Source organism: Chelonia mydas, chromosome 2 (genome assembly GCF_015237465.2).
Source record: "Chelonia mydas isolate rCheMyd1 chromosome 2, rCheMyd1.pri.v2, whole genome shotgun sequence".
NCBI classification, from domain to species: domain Eukaryota; kingdom Metazoa; phylum Chordata; order Testudines; family Cheloniidae; genus Chelonia; species Chelonia mydas.
Window position 1 is genome coordinate 183445391 of NC_057850.1, and position 21533 is coordinate 183466923.

At 41.2% G+C, this 21533-nt stretch overlaps 2 protein-coding genes across 13 annotated transcripts in view; both read right to left on the reverse strand.

Annotated features, from left to right (window-relative positions):
• The window catches only part of FYCO1 (FYVE and coiled-coil domain autophagy adaptor 1), an 85230-nt gene extending 77983 nt beyond the window's left edge, over positions 1-7247 (reverse strand). For 6 of the 12 annotated variants that reach the window (XR_006288913.1, XM_043540783.1, XM_043540787.1 and 3 more), the window contains exon 1: positions 7157-7243. The gene's annotated coding sequence lies outside the window, so the exon portion shown is untranslated. Of the gene's footprint in view, positions 1-7156 lie in introns of all 12 variants that reach the window. The other 6 variants (XM_043540786.1, XM_037890257.2, XM_037890254.2 and 3 more) reach the window with 3 other exon arrangements.
• A 3794-nt stretch (positions 7248-11041) lies between these two features.
• On the reverse strand, positions 11042-14938 carry XCR1 (X-C motif chemokine receptor 1). Its single transcript, XM_037890263.2, has one exon. It carries the CDS (start codon positions 14818-14820, stop codon positions 13777-13779), a length of 1044 nt encoding a protein of 347 aa, XP_037746191.1. The 5' UTR covers positions 14821-14938; the 3' UTR covers positions 11042-13776.
• Positions 14939-21533: the final 6595 nt, after the last annotated feature.

Here is a 21533-nt window from a genome sequence, read left to right on the forward strand (position 1 = left end):
ACCTAAGCTGGTAAGAATAAGCTTAGGGGGTCTTTCATGCTGGTCCCCACATCTGTACCCTAGAGTTCGGAGTGGGGAAGGAACCTTGGCAATCACTTATTTTATTTAAAAAGAAAAAAAAAAGATTTTGTAGAAAAATTGAACACATAAAAATCATGGCAAGCGAAATACCATAGCACAGGGGTGGCCAATCTGTGACCCTGGAGCCACACACGGCTCTTCAGAACTTAATATGCGGCTCCTTTATAGGCACTGACTCCGGGGCTGGAGCTACAGGCGCCAACTTTCCAGTGTGCCGGGGGGTGCTCGCTGCTCAACCCCCTGCTCTGCCCCAGGCCCCGCCCCCACTCCACCCCTACCCGCCCCATCCCCTGAGCCTGCTATGCCCTCGCTCCTCCCCCTCCGAGCCTCCTGCACGCCACGAAACAGCTGATGGGGAGGGAGGGGGAGGCACTGATCGGCGGGGCTGCCGGTGGGCGAGAGGCGCTGGGAGTAGGGGTGGGGGAAGCTGCTGACATATTACTATGGCTCTCTGGCAATGTACATTGGTAAATTCTGGCTCCTTCTCAGGCTCAGGTTGCCCACCCCTGCCAAAGGATATCAACACATGGTAACCAGATGAAGTATGTAAAAGTATAATTGTTATATAAAATCTTGGTAGAGGAATAGTAAGGTAATACCTTAGAACACTTTACATCTATTCTATTGGCCAGGGTCTTGCATTCTAGGGAGAGCAGACACTTTGCAGAATAAGAAAACCACACAATTACATGATATAGTATAAACAATGAGGAGTCCTTGTGGCACCTTAGAGACTAACACATGTATTTGGGCATAAGCTTTTGTGGGTTAAAACCCACTTCATCACATGCTTGGAGTGGAAAACACAGTAGCAGGTATATATACAGAGTACATGAAAAGATGGGAGTTGCCATACCATGAGGGGGGGGGGAGGGGTCAGTGCTAATGAGACAATTAACAGTAGAATACCAAGGGAGGAAAAATTACTTTTGTAGTGGTAATGAGGATGGCCCATTTTAAACAGTTGACAAGAAGGTGTGAGTAACAGTAGGAGGAAATTAGTTTTTGTAATGTCCCATCCACTCCCAGTCTTTATTCAGGCCTAATTTGATGGTATTCAGTTCGCAAATTAATTCTGCAGTTTCTCGTTGGAGTCTGTTTGTGAATTTTTGCTGTTGAAGAATTTCCACTTTTAAGTCTGTTATTGAGTGACCAGAGAGATTGGCCAAACCGGACAGTCTCTACACAAAAGAATAAATAGACACAAACCTGACATCAGGAATTATAATTAATTAAAAAACCAGTAGGAGAACACTTCAGTCTCCCTGATACCACATGAATGGATCTACTACAGCATGAGTGCTGTGTCTCAGCAAGATCAATGACATTTTGCATAATATCTAACCATGCATCCATCCACAGTATACATTTTTCCATTTTAAATGTTCAAATATAAAAATTTATGTAAACTAGCTAACGTGCCTGCACAGAAGACTGGGGTTTTTTTCCCATGTAAGTTGAGGATTTTTTGTTTTTAAACAAAAGGTAAAGTACAACTGTTTCAATAAGAATTAGGTGGGACGTAGTCTGTTATAAGCCAATTTTTTAACACTCAGTGGGGGAGTGAAGGGCATGTGAAGCATAGAAAAAAAAAAGACTCAGCAACACTGGAACAAACAGGCCGGACACTCAAACTAAGATGCAAGTTAAAAGCTCTCCAATCAAAAAACAAACAGAACAGAATTGATGCACTATAAGGATGCTGCCATGATTTGGGGATGCAGTGTTTTGCCCGCAATGCTCTTGGCACCAACAATGCTGAGGTGTAATGACCATTTCACGCAAACGGGGAGGCAAAGATGGACATGTGCTTATCTCACAAGGAGAGCACTGTTTCATAGGAGATATCACTATGAGAGAGATTGCACACTTGAGGAAGTAGTCAGTTAAAAGAGAAGAGGGCTCTTTTGCTGAAAGAAAATACAGTGATATCACTCTTAGCATACTTATTTGACCTTGTCTCTTCTGAGATGCCACCCCTGTTACTCTACCAATGATGTAACCTCAACACCTTATTCATCCACTTCTCTAACCACCGTATCTACACCTTTTTCTACACCACCCCCTTTGCATGGAAGCCTTCCAGAAGTGCTGCTGCGCAAAGCCCTTTCCTTCTCCTCATCCCTCCTTCAGACCCACCTCTACCTGCATGTCAAGTCAAAGACATTTACTTACAAAAAATTGAATGATTTTCTCTTTATACTTCCATGTGCACAAACCTTTGCTGAGTAACTATGTAATCTCATTGCTGGAAAACCTGCTCTTCCTCCCTTTTCTTCCGGCATGTGTTCTGATACCTCCTTCATTGAGTCATGTCTGAAATCAGCTTGCAAGCTCCCAAAGGAGGTGCGATTCCCTGCACAAGTGGATGTGCACATGCTAGCTCTGCTCGAGCTAGCACCTAAAAATAGCAGTGTAGCCACAGCAACACAGACAGAGGCTCAGGCTAGTCACCTGAGTATATATCCAGAGGGTCAAGCAGGCAGCCAGAGCCACTGCCCATACCACTGCAGCCACATAGCTATTTTTAGCACACTAGCTTGAGCAGAGCTAGCATGTGTCTATCTACCAGTGCTGGGAATCACACATCCCAGCTGCTGTGTAGATATACCCCAATGCAGGAACCACATCCCTGGAGCTATTCTAGTGATGGAGGCAATAAAGATACCTAACTAGAAAGGTAAAGTATATAGCCTACATTTTTAAAGTGCCTAGTGATTTGGGGTGCCCAACCTGAAACAACCTGCGGGAGGGATAGCTCAGTGGTTTGAGCATTGGCCTGCTAAACCCAGGTTTGTGAGTTCGATCCTTGAAGGGGCCATTTAGGGATCTGGGGCAAAAATTGGGGATTGGTCCTGCTTTGAGCAGGGGGTTGGACTAGATGACCTCCTGAGGTCCCTTCCAACCCTGGTATTCTATGATTAAAGGGGACTGATTTCCAGAGGGCGGGTCCTCATCACCTTCTGAAAAATCAGGCCCCTTTTAGGTGTGTAAAGTAGGGCTTCAAAAAAAATGGAGACACCCAAAATCATTAGTCACTTTTGAGATTTTGGGCCTATTCTCTTGTGTGAGGAACCTCACGTACTTTTGGATATTTTAATACAACATAATAAGTGCTAATAAATATTAATAACCATTGCCTCTATTTAGGAGAACTGTCCTTATTATGTTTTTACCCAAATATATCCTCTGTCCACATGCTGTCCACCGAAAATCTCTTGTGATCCAGTGAATTTCAGTGGTACTAAAAGGAGGTGGGGGTGTCCTTATTTACAGTTTTCAAATATTGGCAGATGGGCTCTTAGAAATGTCAGCATGCAGCCTTACATCACCTATACCACCAGGATTATGGCAGCGGGCAGGACATTATGGGCCCTCGCCCTTATGCTATACAAAACTCCCAATGGAATCAGTACCAAACGATAGTGAAAATATTACAGATTTGGACCCTGCATGTGGAAACCATTGCAGAGTATGAGTGGGGTAGGTAGAAGGCAGTTGAATTAAATCAAGAATGGACAGATATGCAGAGAAAACCAGAACTGTTCCCACTGAGTGAATCATGCCATCACAAGGGCTAGGGGATGAGCACCCCTCATGTTCTTCTTTCACCTCTCCACAGCTCCATCGGTTTGCGGTGATGCCCCAGGAAGTACTGACTGAATTCTACCACAATACCCTGTTTTACTGTAGCGGGCCTGTTTTGGCCCTCCATTTTGTTTGTTTGGGTTGCAAAATGAAGAACTTTAAAAAGCAATTTGGCTATGGGATCTCTACAAGCACGATCCTTTTTGAACAGACAGACACATACATAATAGAAGCCCGTATTAAGCCAGCCTGACCCTGTTGTTCAATGTGATACTGATCCAGTTTGTCAGCTGTCAAAAGGGAAGTTGCTTTTGGTAAACTAAGCAGGCTCGGTTGCTGCCGCTGCAGCATGACATTGCATATCTCTTGCACTTTGTAGCAATAAGTGACATTACCGTGGTGCTTATACACTGCGGTGACTGGCATTCTATAAGTACCTTAGATTAGACAGATGGTAACCACAGCATATAGCAATGGCTGAAAAGATTAAATCAAAGACTATAAGATGCAAGATAAGATTGTGGGTGCAGCAAAAGCTTGCAAACACCGTTCCAGCTGAACAAATCATATTAGAGACCCTCATTTAGCAACAAAATTTTAGATTTCAGAGTAGCAGCTATGTTAGTCTGTATCCACAAAAAGAACAGGAGTACTTGTGGCACCTTAGAGACTAACAAATTTATTAGAGCATAAGCTTTTGTGGGCTACATCCCACTTCAAACACCCCCTCCGCCCTGTCCTGAGTTTTGCTATTCCTTTTTTTGTTATATTTTGAAAAAAAATGTTGTGATTTAAATTATTCATCTGCAGGTTTTGCAGCCTAAAAACAGCTGAGTTAGTGCACGAGACCCTAAAAATAAAATTGACTACTAACAAAAGTGGAACTGCAAGAACTAGTCTATTTTCATTGTCCAAGAAAGGAGAAATGTAAAAAGTAAATAATAGTGAAAATTACATTGGATTTGAAAAATTCTCTCTGTTTTAATCAACTAAGGAGTATTAGTTGATAAAGGAGGGTCATAAAATTTTACCCAACAATGTCCCCGTAAAAAGATGCTGTCAGCTTAAAAAAAATCTAATAAAAAAATTACTCGAGTTTAAAGTAGTTTTAGGTACTACCTTGCCCTGGAGTCCACCTAGCAAATTCTGTAGTTTTACCATCACATTTGCTTGCATTTTTAATAGACTCCTTTCCTGAGTTGCTGTGGTAGGCCCTGATCCTGAATATACTTCTGTATGCAAGTAAGATTTTACACTATGGGCCAGATTCCCATTTACATTAAGGCCTCTTTATACACCTCTCAGGCAATGTAAATGTATTACACCCACTTTAAGGCCACTTTACACTGTCAGAATGGTTTATAAAGGGGCTTCTGTATAAATAAGATTCAGGTTTCATGGCTAACTGACTGGAGGAAAATGTGAAATCAACCATAGACTCAGTGCTGTCAAATGCATAAAGTAAACCAACTGAAACATTTGAAATATATTTTTTCTCTAATCTTTTTTCAGTCATAGTAATCTTATTTTTTAACAACAGTAAGTAATTTTTTTCATAACAGAACTATGATTTTTTTTAAGTGAAGGTGCCCTTTTAAGGATCTCTGGAAAACTGCAAGAAGGACATCTTGTACACAGTAATATATTTGTGTAATTAAACATTGTTCTTAAATCTGTTAAAATATAAATGCTCCCTTCAAGAGAGTTTATCTTCTCTGCTGCATATTCCATTTATGTACATGCAGAACTAAAAAACACACCTACAGTACAATTCACCAGGACCTGTGATGTTATATGGACAACATAAATTCAATTTTTGTGCACTGAAAGTTAATCACAATCTGTGGTGGTGAACTGACGGGTGGGATCAGAGTTGAAGAACTCAAGTATCCACTCTTTGTGCTCCTGAATAAGAAACGTAGGGCCTGATACTTCAGATTTATACCAGTTTGAAAGGAGTAACTCGAAGACAGTCAATGGAGTTACAAGCCTGTTAAAACAGTGTGAGGGGAGAAAAGTGCAATGAATTCACCAGCCCTTTCTCCTTTTCTTATATGCAGCATAACTCCACCACATGCCGGCTGGCCAGAACAGGGTCTCTCTAGTCAAGAAGAATGCAAAATGCATGCCAATAAAAACAGATCATAATTTCATAAACAAAAGTGATACCTGTTAGACAGGTATAAAGCTATGTGCAACAGGGTAAACAATAGTGGGAGTGCTGCAGCTAAATCCTCAGACATTCTGGAGCGACACCAGGCTGGCTTTGTGCAGACAAAATCCTCACTGTCAGCAGTAGATTTGCCTACACAAGGACTTCTGTGAATATTTACGTCAGCATTTCATAAGTCTAGGGAGCGGGGGGGGGGGGGGGGGGGGGGGGGGGGGGGGAGGATTGGTGTGCGCATTTTCTACAAAATGTCCAAACAACATTGCTCCTCCAGAAAATTTGCAGAACTCTCCTCTAATGAGAAGATTATGAACAATCAAAGACAAGTTTAAACTTTGGAGAAACACAGAACTTTTTCACAATTCTATTTGGGAGAAAGAGAGACGTTATTACTTGTGATGTCTATAGCATTTCACAGGCATGTAAAAACACTTCCCTGCCGTAAAGATCTTCCAATCCAAATATCGGTTACAATACTGGACTACTACAGAGAGCGCCTCACACCGGGACAGAAAGAGAGCAAGACACCTCCGTGTGAACAAGGGGACCGAGAGGGAGGCAGAAGCGGCAGCAAAGGAGAGTTGGTAGTGACAGAAGAATGATGACGGGAGGAAGGCAGGGGAAAGAAAGCTTGAGAGCTCTGACGTAGCATCCCGCATATTGCATGCTAATGGCCTGGGTGGCGTTTATTCTGCTTCCTGGAAAGGCATGAAAAACGACTGTCAGCTGCTCCCCCAGCTGTTTGTTGTTGGCTGGCTACGGGGGGGAAATCTACCTGTTACACCACACGCTGCAAACTTGCTGGGAAACAGTCTCACACCCCTGCCAACTTGTGAGAGTCACTAATGGGGAGGAGCGGGGAGGGAGAAGAGAGAGAGAGAAAGCAGGGCGCTGAAGGGAGCACTGAAACCGACAGGGCCGGGAGAGAGTGTTTGGGAAGTTGCAGAGCGGGCGGCAGAGGGGCAAAGTTTTGAGGAATTGAAGGCATGCCCTTCACACACAGGGGCTCCGGCACGTGCACTCCAGGGGGCGGGAGGGAGGGGGGTGTCTGCCTACAAAAAGCAACAGCAACACACACACACAGCACGTCGGAAAGAAACCCCCAGCAGCCAAGTGGCAAAGTCAAAACAGAATGCAGTGACTTCTCCTGTCCCACAGAACGTAACCTGCAGAACTGAGCCTGCCTGGCCCTGCCAGCCCCTCTCCTGCCAGGCACTGCCTCGCGCCCCTCAGCCAGGCCACTACCCGCGTGCGGGGGCGACTCTGTTTACACAGGGGAAAATAAGTATAGTCCACAGAGGGGAGAAAGTACATTACCTCCGCCTGGGCAGCCATTACATTGGAATACACTGAGGAGGTTTCACTACAACTCCCATGATTCCTCTGGCCTACATCTCCCATGAGTCCCTTGTCCCTCTTTAACCCTTTAATTGCACGGAGTAACAACAATGGTAATTTTCACTCCATGCATCTGAAGCAGGGGGTTTTTTACCCACACACGCTTATGCCCAAATAAATCTGTTGGTCTTTAAGGTGCCACCGGACTCCTCGTTTTGTTTTGTTTTTTAACAATAGTGATAATCCCTACCTCTTATCTGATACAGTACTTTTTATCTGCAGCTCTGGAAGCACTTTGTAAATGGGGTGAACACCATTCCTTCCCCCCCATTTTACAGATGTAGAATCTCAGGCACAAAGAGGTGAAGTGACTTGTCACACAGCAGGTCTGTGGCAAAGTTGGGATTAGCTCCAAGGACTCCCAACACCACGTCTGTGCTCTATTGGCCGGATCACACTGCCTCTGAGAGTCAAGAATTGTCTTCTTTCCAGCCAGCTGTTATGGGCTCCATGTCTCTGTCCCTTCTCATTCCTGTTAAATGTCATATCATTATTAATTATTATCAGTAGTATTACCATGGTGCCTAGAAACCGTGGTCATGGACCAGGGCCCCTTTGTGTTTAGCATGGTACAAACACAACAAGAAGATGGTCTCTGCCACAAAGTTCACAGCTGCAGTGCCTGCAGAGAGAGAATGAGAAAATGCTACTGATGTAATATATAAAACAAGGTGAGCAAAGATGACGGTCATGATAGACATGATCAAATAGTCCCTTCTGGCCTTAAAAAAAAAAAAAAAAATCTATCAAGGGACACTCTATAAAAGTCAAAATCAAAAAGTAAAATGAACTAGTTTGACATTTCTTATGTGTTAATAGTTTAATAAGTCTTGAGTATTAGACTTCTTCCCCATGCTGGATTGAAGATTATTTTTATCCCAAGAAAATGGTATTGAGTAAATGCATACCTTTTTTTCCATTCCAGAGGACAGAACAGACTCTGAAAGGCCTTTAACTTGCCTTGTTGCTTAATGGAGGCAGCTGAGTTCGCTTACCACAGAGAAGTAAAAGGTATTTTTATAATACAGGCTTTTTACACACTAGCATACATCACTGAATGTTAAGTGAAATGCGTTGAAGTAAATTGCCTCACACATTAAGAAAGTGCATATATTTGCTTAGAAAAATAAGATTTTTGATTATGGTTTCCTCACCAAATGACTTGTGTGTGACTGAAATATCTGATTGAATTGATATTCAATCAGATATGTAAAGAAGCAGCAGCTTTATACTGAAACTTACACTTAGCAAGTGCCTGGAAAGGTTGAAAGGGGGCTTTCAAATAGCAATTATTAGTTTTTCTTTGTATCACTGGAGCTCATGGAGATCCCAGCTGAGATCATTGCCCCATTGTGCTTTGAACTGTAGGTAGAAATTTAAAAATCCACTTTTTATGGGTTTTTCATAATTTCTCCTACAGTATCAATAACCAAAAATGTCACTTCCTAAATCAGGTGCCACTCCCATTGAAGTTAAAGGAAGTTTGGTCAGAGTAGGACTGAAAAGTTTTGGCCTTGACTTTGGTAATTACCAAAGTTATTTGCATTTGTTCTGTATCAATGACATTCAGCTCTGTGTAGGGGGGTAGCACAAGTTCTATATATTACTTAAGTCCCACGTAAGCCCTATTTTGAAGGCTTAAGGGGAGGGAAGTGATGCATAGGTCTTGTGCTGCACAGGAGTGAATTTCATCCTCTGAACTCAACAACTCCTCTAATTTGGTCTGACAATAAAGGCAATACTGATGCTGAATTTGTTACTTCAGAATCATTGTCAGAATAGAGGGTGAATAGAGCTGGTCGAAAAATTACTGTTGAAACTTTTTTGGTGGAAAATGGCACTTGGACGATGTAGACATTTCTGCAGAAAAATATATCAACCCTCTGGTTTTAAAACAGAAAATTTTTAAATTAAAAAAAAAATTTTATGAACACACCTAGCTAGCAAAGGCATAGGGAAAGTTTCCAATGGCCCCAGCACGGGAGCGAGAGCATTTTCAAAGGGGCATTTTTCCTCTGTAGATTTATATGGCATTTGCCTTAAGAACTGCTTTCTCCTATTTTCACAAAGAACCAGTGAAGATCCTTTTTACCCTTATGCTACTCTCCAGATTACTTGAGTATCAGTGGCAGAACTCTCAGGTATCACTACATCCATGTTCCTCTTATTTTCACATGTAGCTATTCTTTATATGTAATACAAAATCCCCTCTAGTACTTCATATGGGCTGTTCTCACTTTAACTGAGAGCTAATCTATATTAGAGATACAAGGAGGGCGAGGTAATTAAATCTTTTATTGGACCAACTTCTGCTGCTGAGAGACAAGCTTTTGAGCTTATACAAAGCTCTTCCCCTTATCTATATAGTATTCTAGCGTCTGTTTCTCATGTGTGTTATGTTTACATACACACAGAGGAGATGGAGATTTTATGTTTATATCTTTCCGAAATGTTGCAACGTAACACTATTTCTTAAAATTCAGAACCCTAACACACAAGAACCCCAAAACAGAGAAAGACAAAAGCAGGCTGCTCCCAAAAGCACAGAGCCACAACTCAACCCACCTTGCTCTAGGCTGGCTGGCTGCAGACTGATTACTCAAGGCTTGGGATAGCATGTTTGCCTGCAGTGCCCCTAGCCTGCAAGCATGAGGAAACTCCTGAACACTTAAAGTGATATCTTATAATTTTAACACTGTTTTCAATACACCACAGTACACTCTTCTGTTTTGCCTCTTGCATGTGCTGTGATCCTTCAGGCGGCACCTATCAGAATATATTCATTTTCAGATATTTTGAACCAAATTCAGCAATGGTCAATGGGAGTTCTGAGACCAATTAACACCAGGCTCTATTTCTTCAACAGTCGATATGTAAGAAAAATTTCTTATGAGGCAACGAAAGTGCTTATTTAAAAATAAGTGGAAGAAAGGAAAAATCCAAGGTTGGGGTTGGGGTGTGATGTGCATTGTTATTCCTGATTTTAACAATTTTGGTTTCAAAGAGCTGAGCACTGTATTATGGAGTCCCAGTTTTCCGATCTTGCAAAAATTTAAAATTTTGCAAAACATCCCCCTCCTGAATCAGGATGAAAAGTCAAAATCGAGAATTTTCATTTACTGAAAATTTGGAAAAAAGTGCATCAGGTCAGTAGAAATGTTTCATTTTGATAATTTTAAAACCTTGTTTCAATTTCAACTTTTTTTTTTTACATTTTTAAAAACCAAAAATATGGCTGCAAAACCAAAAAAAACCCTGAACTTTTCATTTAGTAAATGACAGAACCAAACCTTTCAAAATTCTTTTCTTCAAAGTTTTTTCAAAATGGGAAATTAGTCAACACCAACCTTTCCTTTCCCACAGATGATTTTGGTTTTAACAAACCAATATTTTCTGGCAAAGCTTCATTGAAAAATTCCGGATCAGTTCTACTTATACTGTTACTTTTCAGGCAAAGATACCGTGCCAGATACAGAACAAGGCCTCCAACTGTGGAACCCTGCTGCAGACAAAGTTCTACACATGAAGCAACTTCTGGATCATGTTCCTGTAAGGTAACTCAACAGCATACTAGACATAGTCACAAAAGACAGATATATAAAAACACAGGATATGAAACAATCTAAGGTTTCTTGCACAGCATCCACACTCATCATCCCTAAATGCTGCTGTTTTATTTGGTGCCTGGATTGTCCAGGTTTCAAGTTTGAAAACTGACCCCTGAATTTATACAATGGGCCTAATCTTGCTTCCACTGAAGTCAGTAGCAACACTGCCACTGACGGCAAATAGAGAATGAGCAGGCCTCAAACCTCAGCACTGTACTGTATTTTGCAAAATGAAGATTAAGAGCATTAGGAAGCTACACTATGTACAGTGGTTTATAGTCCACATTCTTGTTTTGGATAATAAATGTATGTATAGAAAGACAGTGTAGCCTAGTAGATGAAATACTGGACTGGGACTCAGGAGAGCTGGGTTCTAATCCTGGGTCTGTCATTAACCTATGGATGACCTTGGGCAAATCACTACTCCTCACCGTACCTTGATTCCCCCCCCCCCCCCATCTGTAAAATGGGGGTAATGATATTAACCTCCTCGTAAAGCACTTTGAGATATGTGGGTGTAAAAACTGTTATATAAAAAGAGCTAGATATTTTATATTATAGTAATGCTTAAGAACCCCAGTTACTGATCAGGGCCCCAGTGCGGTAGGCACTGTACAGACAAGTAAAGAAGACAGTTCCTTTCCAAGAGAGCTCACAATCACATGACAAACTGCAAATACTTCAGGTACAGTTTTAATAGGAATTAATCGAAAACAGAAAATACCAAATGTTACATGTTATTCTGCATTAGTAAAATTCAATTTCTTTTACATACTCCATTTTCAGAAATACAGATATCCTAACCAAAACACAAAGTTAAAAATCAAACTAATTTAAACTGTTTAAAGCTAAAAACAAAAAACAAAAAACCAAACCAAAAAACAATCCACATGGTTAATCTTATCCCTTTATTATATTGCCCGGCCTCATATAGAGTATGAAATACAACCAAAACAAGAATTATAGAGGGTGCCTCATTGCACCTGTCATAGTTAAGTTTTCAGCATCCTTTGAATGATGCAGACAATTTACTCATGTTACTCTTGTTTACTCAGGTGTAGCTTTGAAGTCAATGGAATTATTCCTGAATCAGATCCATTTTCCTCTGGGTAGTCTTCATCTGCATAGCTGAAGGCATTTTTGCCCTGATTTTAAGTCTATTGAAGTCAGTGGAAAGAATCTCCTTAATTTCAGTGATCTTTTGAGGAGTCTCTTTGGCTGGAATCCTCCACCCCAAGCCAAGATACCTCAGCTAAAGACAATGAAAAGGCTTATCCCAAAAGTGTTAGCTGTACTGAAAGGGTAAACTCACTCATGTTTAATGGGATGGATGGATTTCCCCAGAGTAACCCAAATGAGACATGGGAAGATTGAGAATTTAGTTCTGGTAGCTGAATTCAGGCTCAGACTAAAAAGGTACAGTGAAACTTCTCTTAAAACCACCCCAGAATCTGTTGCCTACTAAAGGTCAACTTTAACTACAGATCAGACTAAATTGTAGTAAGGACCACATGGGAATGCTGTAAAGTGGTTGCTTAGGAAAGGGGGTTACCAAATGGAATCAAGAACTAATTCAGGGTCCATTGCAAAGAGCTACATAAATGCAATGTTATGTTTGAGATTCTACACCAAGGTTAAGAAATTGCAAGCACTGGTTTCCAGAGCATCTGTAATGCAGTTATGTTATGAGTAGGCAACAGATGTAACACACATGGCTTGGAGGAAAAACACAGGTTGAAAACGTGGCAGAGTGTCAGTTCTCGTGAAAATCTTTAGTTAATACTTCTTGACTTGTGTGTTCAACATCTCAATAATCCCATTGCAATAATATATAGTTTTGTATTGAAAATACATAATAGAAATAAGCCAATGGAACTAACAACAATTTTAAAATATATTGCATTTAAAATGGATTGTTGCAGGAAGTCAGACTAGATGATCATGATGGTGCCTTCTGGCCTTAAAGTCAAGGAGTCTCACACCTTAAGAGCTAGATTGTCAAAGCTGTGTGCATGCAAGGGTTTGTACATGCCTAAATGTTGCATGTAAATACCAAAAAGCTCACACACCAATCAGCTATTTGCACACATGGGTAATTGCATCTTCGTCTAGCCGACCTAGGCATCTACCTGAGTTGCATAGGCACATCTCATATTTGTATGCATAAGCTGGTATACTCAACGATATGTGCATGCCTAACTTTGACTGGGCCTGCTTTTCAGAGATTCAAACACTTCTGTACATAGATGAAGTATTTTAAATACCAGCTGGAACTGCAAAACAAGCATTTACATTAAGACCTACTGTTCTAGCTTTCTAAAGAAAAGAACATTTCTTTTACAAATAAAGGAAACAATATCTATTGAGATCACTATCAAAACAAGAAATGAAGCAGGCTCATTCTTCACTCTGTACTATGGCTTTACAAGAATTAAGAAAGTATTAACACACTCATTAACTTAATTCCTTCTACCACGCATCAACCACCAAAACTTCCTACTGAGGATCAGAAAATGGGTTTGTATTAATCTTATAATATTAATAGCTTTGTACACAGCAGCAGTGAAAAGTTTACCTTGAAAACATCAGGTATTCTGAGTTATGTAGCTACTGTCAAACTAATAAGACCTGGCTTAATCCCAGGTAGAGACAGTGGGCGAGTTCTGCTCTCATTTACTCTGCTTCAATGCTACTGGATATGATGGAATTGCAGGAATGTAAGTGAGAGCAGAATTTGGCCCCTTATCTAGAAAAGCCTAGAGGTGATGTTACCCCCTCCCCATGGAAATACATTTTCTATTAGTTTTCCACATCTCAAATATTCCAAAGAATAAATATGTGAGTCTTTCAAATGAATGCCTCTAAAATCAACTATTGTTAATGGCTTTAAAATCTGAATATTTCACCATGCTTAGCACTGCAGAGCAGCCTTCAGTAAATGGAATTATCTTCATAGTGGAATTTGCCATGAGAATAAATCCTGGGGCTGGAGTTTTTCCCATTGTTGAATGGCCAGAGGTGATTGCACAGGTGCATCAAATGTCTTCTGAATTTGACCCCAACAAATACATAGAGCACAGGGTTAAGGCAGCAGTGGGAAAAGGCAATTTTGCGGCTGATGTAGAAGGCATATGCAATGTTCTTTTGGATCTCACAGTTCAGAAAGATGTAATGAGCTGGCAAAGTTTGCAGGAAACAGAGTATATTATAAGGTGCCCAACTCACGAAAAAAGCTGCCACAATGGTAAAGATGAGTCTCACAGTTCTGTGCTTCCTGTGAGATCTTGTTCTGAGCAGAATTTGTAGTATCTTGACGTAACAAAATACAATAATAGCAAAGGAAAAGAGAAAGAAGACATTTCGCTGATAAATTTCCACCCTTTTCCAATGTAAGTCAGTGTAATCACAGGTCCTGAAATCATCCAGATCAATTTGTACTTGGGTGAAAATCATCTCAGGAACCACAACTAACATGCTAGCACCCCAAATGGCCAAGCTCACCTGAATGCCACGCTGGCGTGTCTGAGTACTCAAGGTTGACAAGGGGTTCACCACTGCCAAGTACCGGAGAATAGTCATTGTGGTCAAAAAAATAATACCACTGTAGTAGCTGATGGAGAAAACAGTATTCACAGCCTTGCAGAGGAAATCACCAAAAATCCATCCATGCAAATGATATACGATCCAGAAGGGCAGCATGCAAGAGAAGACCAGGTCAGAGATGCAAAGGTTCATGATGAAGATGTTTGTTAAAGACACAAGGTTTTCATACTTCATTAGGATCCATAACACCAAACTATTTCCTAGCAGGCTAAGAACAAAAGCCAGAGAGTACAGAATGGTGGTGAGATGGGCACCAAATGTGTGGAGGTCATCCATTTCACACACATTACTAGAGTAGTTAAAATAACTGAAGTTCCCATACTCTTCATAGTCCTCTGAAGATGAGTTTAAGTAATCGTTGGAGTCACCCATTTGGATGTGTGAACCCAAATGGCACTGTCACAGCAACTGGTAGAAACCCCCACAAAGAATCAGACTTTTTATGATATTTTCTGTGACCAGTAGGGTCTTCTCTTATCTAAGCCTTTAAGTTTCTGTGCATGCCACAAATGGAGTAGTGAAATTTCTTCCGTTTTACTGTGGGGGCGTGATTTAAATTTTATGTCTTTACCCTGAGTAGCTGGAATATGGTCACAAATGGAATTTTACATTTATAGAACATTAGGCACAGACTTCAATTTTTGCATTTCTTAATTAGTTAAAATTCAAAGTCTCAAAAGCAAGGTAATCAGTTTGCACATTATAGCTGCCAACAACTGAATATTTTACCTGGGATAATTCCAGCTAGAGTTGTGTGCACACTGATGTATCTATATTTAAGGACAGTTATCAGGACTTCAGAACCCATCCAGTTTTTACACTGTTCTGAAAAGATATTTACCCAACACATGATCCTGTTTCACGATTCAATTCTGCAGAAAACTTATAAAACCGGGCAAACTTCCAATGCCAGTATAGAAATAGATAAAAAATACAAATAGATTAACATTAGTAATGAGAGGATTTTTCAGATTAGTATTCTAAAAGAGAACAAACTGCAGCAACTGCAAACACTTTCGCATAATATTGGGTTGGAAATGAACACGTCGAAGACAGAGTGGATGCAGAATGAACATTGTGCAGAAGGAATCATCACTGTAAACGGGAAAGAAGTCGAGGAGGTTGAAAAATATATTTACTTGGGTCAGCAGCTGAGCAGAGACAACTCATTCGAAGGGGAATGCTGTAGGAGGCGAAAGGCAGGGTGGGCAAGTTTCAACAAAATAAAGACGTCTCTAACGGATGATGAACTGCCCATGAAGAAAAGGAAAGCACTGTTTAACTCCACTGTTCTGCCAGCAATGATATACAGAGCAGAAAGCTGGTCAACAACGAAAGCAGATGAAGAAAAATTTGCTGTCACCCAGAGAGCAATGGAAAGGCAAATGTGTAAGATATCGCTCTGTGATCACATACCGAATGAGGAGATCAGAAGGTGTACATAGGTGAATGATGTAGTGCAGGTGATGTACGACGCAAAGCGGAGCTGGGCGGGTCATGTAGTCTGCAGGCAAGACAATAGGTGGACAACCCGCATCAGTGACTGGATCCCCAGAGACCACAAGCGACCACGGGGCAGACCGAAAACGCGCTGGGCCGATCCCATGACAAAACTTTTTGGCTAGAAATGGAAAGAACGTGCTCACAACAAAACAGAATGGTGTGGCATCGACTTGTGTTTGTGGAGGGACAGACGAGGACAAGCCAGACAAAGGTGATTCTAAAATATATAATGGTGTTGATCCAGCTCCCGTTGAAGTCAACACAAATTTAGTCACTGATTTCAATAGGAGCAGAAGCAGACTCATGATGTTTCTTTATTTCCCTCTTCTCTACCTTCCTTTCCTGAACTTTTCATAGAATATCAGGATTGGAAGGGACCTCAGGAGGTCATCTAGTCCAACCCCCTGCTCAAAGCAGGACCGATCCCCAACAAAATCATCCCAGCCAGGGCTTTGTCAAGCCTGACCTTAAAAACTTCTAAGGAAGGAGATTCCACCATCTCCCTAGGTTACGCATTCCAGTGTTTCACCACCCTCCTAGTGAAAACGTTTTTCCTAATATCCAACCTAAACCTCCCCCACTGCAACTTGAGACCATTACTCCTTGTTCTGTCATCTGCTACCACTGAGAACCATCTTTTCCCCATTGAGTCCTTCCTTGTGTTGTTCCCTTTGACTCACCATCTGCCACTTTTACAATAATGCAAATCTGAAGGAAAAATCTCCTGGATCATTTATGGGCTTTCCTTATTTACACAAGTAGTTCTATTTGTTGCAGGAGTGCTCTATGGCTGTGTATATGTAAATAGTTAATAGACAAAGTGCTAGTGGATGGTGCTCAAGAACATGGAGCATAGTTCCTAAGTTATGTACGACCAGTAAAACTTGTGTACTGCCTATGACTTCCTCTGTGCTGATGTTTAAAAGAAGCTCTTATGACCATTGACTTCAGAAGGCAACCTGTAGGAATTGGCCCAGAGTTTATTGCTTTAAGACCAACTTCTCAAAAGTGGCCTCTGATTTTGTATGCTTCAGTTCTGGTGAACCCAACTTAGGATACCTATGGCCTGATTCTTCCAGAAGTGTTAAATACCCAGAGCTTTAGTTGAGTCAACGGGAACAGCAGGTGATTGGCATTTCTGAATATCAAGTCTATGACTTTTCAAGTGGGGCATTCAAAAATTGAGACATCTGTTATAAATGACCATTTTTATTCCTGCTTGCCTCTGTGAGTGATGCCACCATTCGTTTTTCTGCTACACTGATTTATAGGAAGGGCAAGGTGATTTTTCTTTTTAAATGGTTATGAAACTGGGATCTTTTACTGGTATCATTCAAATGAAATGGAAGTCAATAAATACATGAAAGATGTAAGTTTCAAACATTCAACTCCTGATTTTGATTAAGACCTAAAATTAAAGGGCAAAATTCTGCCCTGATGCACACCTCAGACACTGACCTATTTGCTGGTGTTGGGAGCTCACAGTTCTGAGAGGAATTTGTACCAGTAACTCTCAGGGTATGCCCTAAACAATAATACCAGCAGTCATTGGCATATTCCCTGTCGGCAGCATTGGTCTCACCACTCAGGGGGCCCATGGCTCAGTGACCCCCTATAAGAACCTGCAGGACTAGAAGTGGGAATCCTAGGGGGTGTTAGACCACTGACCCCTCCACATCACCCCAGGAAGGTTATGCTAGAATCCTGTCAGAGGACCTTGTGAAGCTGGGACCAGCAGGAAGTACCACGCAGCAGGACCTGAGTGGCAGCTCCTCGCAGCCCACTGATTGGCTGGCACTAGTACTTAAGCCAGGAAGCCATGACAGGGAGTTGTATGAGCAACAAATTCAGTCTGCTTTGCTTCAGACCCTGAGCATGAGAGATCCCAGACTCCAACTTCTGACCCTGCGGCCCTGCCCAAACCCGACTCTTGATTTACCCTCTGGCCTGTCTGAGGCTCGGACTTCCCAGTACCTGGCCCTGCCTGCCTGCTGATGCCTGACTCCTGGTTTGCCCTCTGGCCTGTCTCAGACTCTGATCTTCTGGTACCCGAATTGGCCTGACTCCCACTCAGACCACTAGGTCTGATTGACCACCCAAGACCTGGTCGTGACACTCACTGGGCTATGGTAGCCACTCACTCAAACTTGGTCAGATAGGCCTCTGGACCTAGACAAGGTGGAGCTGGAACTGTTGCTTGAAGTAGCCACCTAGTCCATGGTGATGTGCCCCTGAAATAATAGCTTCTGGAACTGCTCTTGCTGCTGTTGTGCTGTTATCTGGGCCTGCTGAAACTGCTGTTGGCCTGCTTTCTGGGCATGCTGCTGACATATTAGCCATTTCAGGAGGGCCTGAACCCCAAATTGACACAAGGTTGGCAATAGCCTCTAGCCGTTCTCCTGCTATGCTGTTTTACAAGCAATAAACTAAAATATACAAACACAAAAAGTATCAGCTCTCCAGAGTAGCTCCTAAGCTTCCTCAGAACTCCCTCCCTTGGATTCTGGTTAGCAGTTCTGGAGGAGCGAACTACTTCACCCTCATTAACCCTCCTTAGGATATCAACAAGGCTTCTCGGCTCCCTCTAAGAGACACCCAAAAACTTGTGCACCCCTGGCATACACAGAAATAGGATTTGGAAAATAAACTAGGTGATGACTGGGATGGGCCTAGGGACTTCAGAGAGAAGACAGACACAATATCATTGTAAAGACATTTAAATAAAGCCTTACAGCAGATCATAAACCCGTGACCAAATAATTCACAAGAAATAGTGCTTGATGAAAACTAACTTGTTTCCTGCTCTATCCTCACAAACATCAAGCAAGCAGCACTGAAAACCCAAGACATCACAAACCAGCTTCTCACTTTCCTTCTGAAAGGCAATCTGTGGTTAGAGGCACAGGTACTTGCTACTTAATAAAATGGTAGTTAGGCACCTAGGCACTTCTGAAAATCCCACAAGGTGCCTATTGCATCCTTAGGCACCTAAATACCTTCAAATTACTCAGGATTTATACCCATATAACCAAACCGAATTTGGCTCCAAAGATAGAAATTTCCCTAATTTTTGCCATTAGGACACATATGAAGAGAACAAAATACATTGTTCTAGTTAGAATAATTCCTACCATGGTTGCACATTTAGGAATATTGTTTTAATTGTACACAGGTGGTAACATTAGCTTCAGCTGTTAAAAAAAAAACCTTCTGCTTTTTCCTATATTTGTTGTTCTCAGTGGTTATATTGTTATGCTCTGAACTTCGTTTTTTCCTTCAAGATACCTTCTGGTAATGTCACAAATGAGGAAATAGGACTTTCATTAATATATGAAGATGTTTTAAAATAAACCCTGCATTTTCTTCTAGCGGTTTCATTCATAATGTCAAAACTACACGAACTATGTGTTAAAGATGTTGATTAATTTACATGTAAAGATTTGCAGTACAATGGACAATGATATGTAATAATAATGTGGTTGTATAAAAGCCACCATCCACTTCAAGACACAATTATAGGCATTTTTAGACTTTAAACAGCCTTTAGACTGCCTGCTGTGTGGGTTTTTTGTTTGTTTGTTTTAAAACCTTCAGGAGCAAATGAGCAGCTGCTGTAAACTCATATAAGCCAGTGGAGTTACAAGTATATGCAGGGACACGTATTAGTTTGGCAACTCAATCCTAAATAATGATGAACAGGGACTGCAAGTGAACACTTATGTGAGGATACTTGTACTCAGTAGGGCTGGCTGAAATGTTTCTGTCAAAACCCAAACTTAGTTTTTGATTACATTAAAGTTTTCACAGAAAGTGTCTGCTTTCCTTTTAAACTTTTCATTTAAGGAGTCAGAGGGAGGAGACAGGACTTTTCAGTTTTTTTGACCAAAAACCAGAAAGGAGTTTTGGTCAAAAAGTCAAAATTTTCAGCAAAGAACCCACTTTCCACCCATATCTAGTGCTCAGAAAAGCAGCTCAAAATCCCACCCAGTCTAATAGTATTATACCTAGGAGAGGCAGTCTACTATTTAAGGCAGAGGGATGAGCATCAGGACTCCTGGGTTCTTTTCTCATCTCTACCAGTGACAGCATGTATGAAACAACTTTTGTGTAAATCACTCTTCTGTGCCTCATGTTCTCCATCTGTAATACCTCAGAGATTCTGGGAGGCTTAGTCTACAACAGCACTTTTGTTGGCAAAATTTGTGTCACTCAGAGGCGTGAAAAAACCCACCCCTGAGCGACATAAGTTTTGCCAGCATAAGTGCTTGTGTGCATGGTGCTATGTTCGTGGGAGATGCTTTCTTGCCAACACAGCTACCACCGCTTGTTGGGCTGGTTTTATTATGGAGATGGGAGGGCTCTCTCCCATTGGCATAACGTGGCTACATGAGCCATCGTACAGCTGTGCTGCTGTAAGTTTGAAAGTGTAGACATTCATTTGTAAAGCATTTTTGAGATCCCCTGACATAAAGGTGTTAAGTGCTTTTGTTTTGTGGCTTGTCCTCCTTTCCCCCATTCCCTACTGGGCCCCCCCTCTTGCCTGCAGACATATATGTGCTGCTTTATGTTGGATTTTTGTTTTGTAGCAAAAGTAAGTGACCAAATAAGTTATTAGTAATGAAAGGAAAAGTTGCTTGGATGTACACATGAAATAACAATAGACTTTTTCTTTATCTAGTACAAGAGATGCATACAATGTACAGTCTAGTGGTAGCTGTTTCATACCTTTAATTTGATTGTTTATCTTCATCACCCTGTAACTGCTCTTGCAGTTTGATAAATGTTTTAAATCTCTTCTCATCCATGTCACCTTACCATAGTGGTCTAGCCTGGATGGCAATATGCACTGTAAATAATCTACACATAAAACTGCACTCATTTAAAAGTGGGGTTTTTTTTTTAAATTATTTGGTTACACCAGTGCAAGTTTGGATATAGACAAGGTCTAAGAAAATTCATATTCAGATCTCCACGACCTAGGCCAAGTCTGCACACAGATTTTGTGCCAGTACAGCTATATTGGGTAGGGTGTTTTTTTTTAAACCCGAAAGAATTATACCAGTACAACCCACTGGTGTGAACACAGTTATATTGGTATAAAGATTCCTTACAGATGTATAGCTGCTTATACATCAAGGGGGCTATGCTTCTTTCACTATACAGGAATAGCTAAAATGGTACAGCTTTTGTCTTCAGACAAGCCCTTAGCATCAGCCACTTATTCAGCTGAGAGGGCTGTGCATAGGGGAGACTTCAAATGCAATGCTCAGAATTATTTTCATGAGAGTAATTTTACCTAGCTAAAAGAACTAAGAATAATTCTAATTGTGCACATGCAGTTTTGCATGCCTTAGCCTTCAGGTGCATGCTTAACTAACATCTTCTGGAAAAAAAAAACCAAACAAAAAAAAACAACAAAACTCTTCCAGAAATAAAGTTGTGGCCTAATTCTCCTCTTAACTACACTACTGTAAATCAGGAGTCACAACCCTTGAGGTCAATGGAGTTATTTGGGTGGTAAAGCTGGTATGAGGTCAACTTGAGTACTTAAATGTGTGCTCCAGTCTTTATTTTGAGATTAT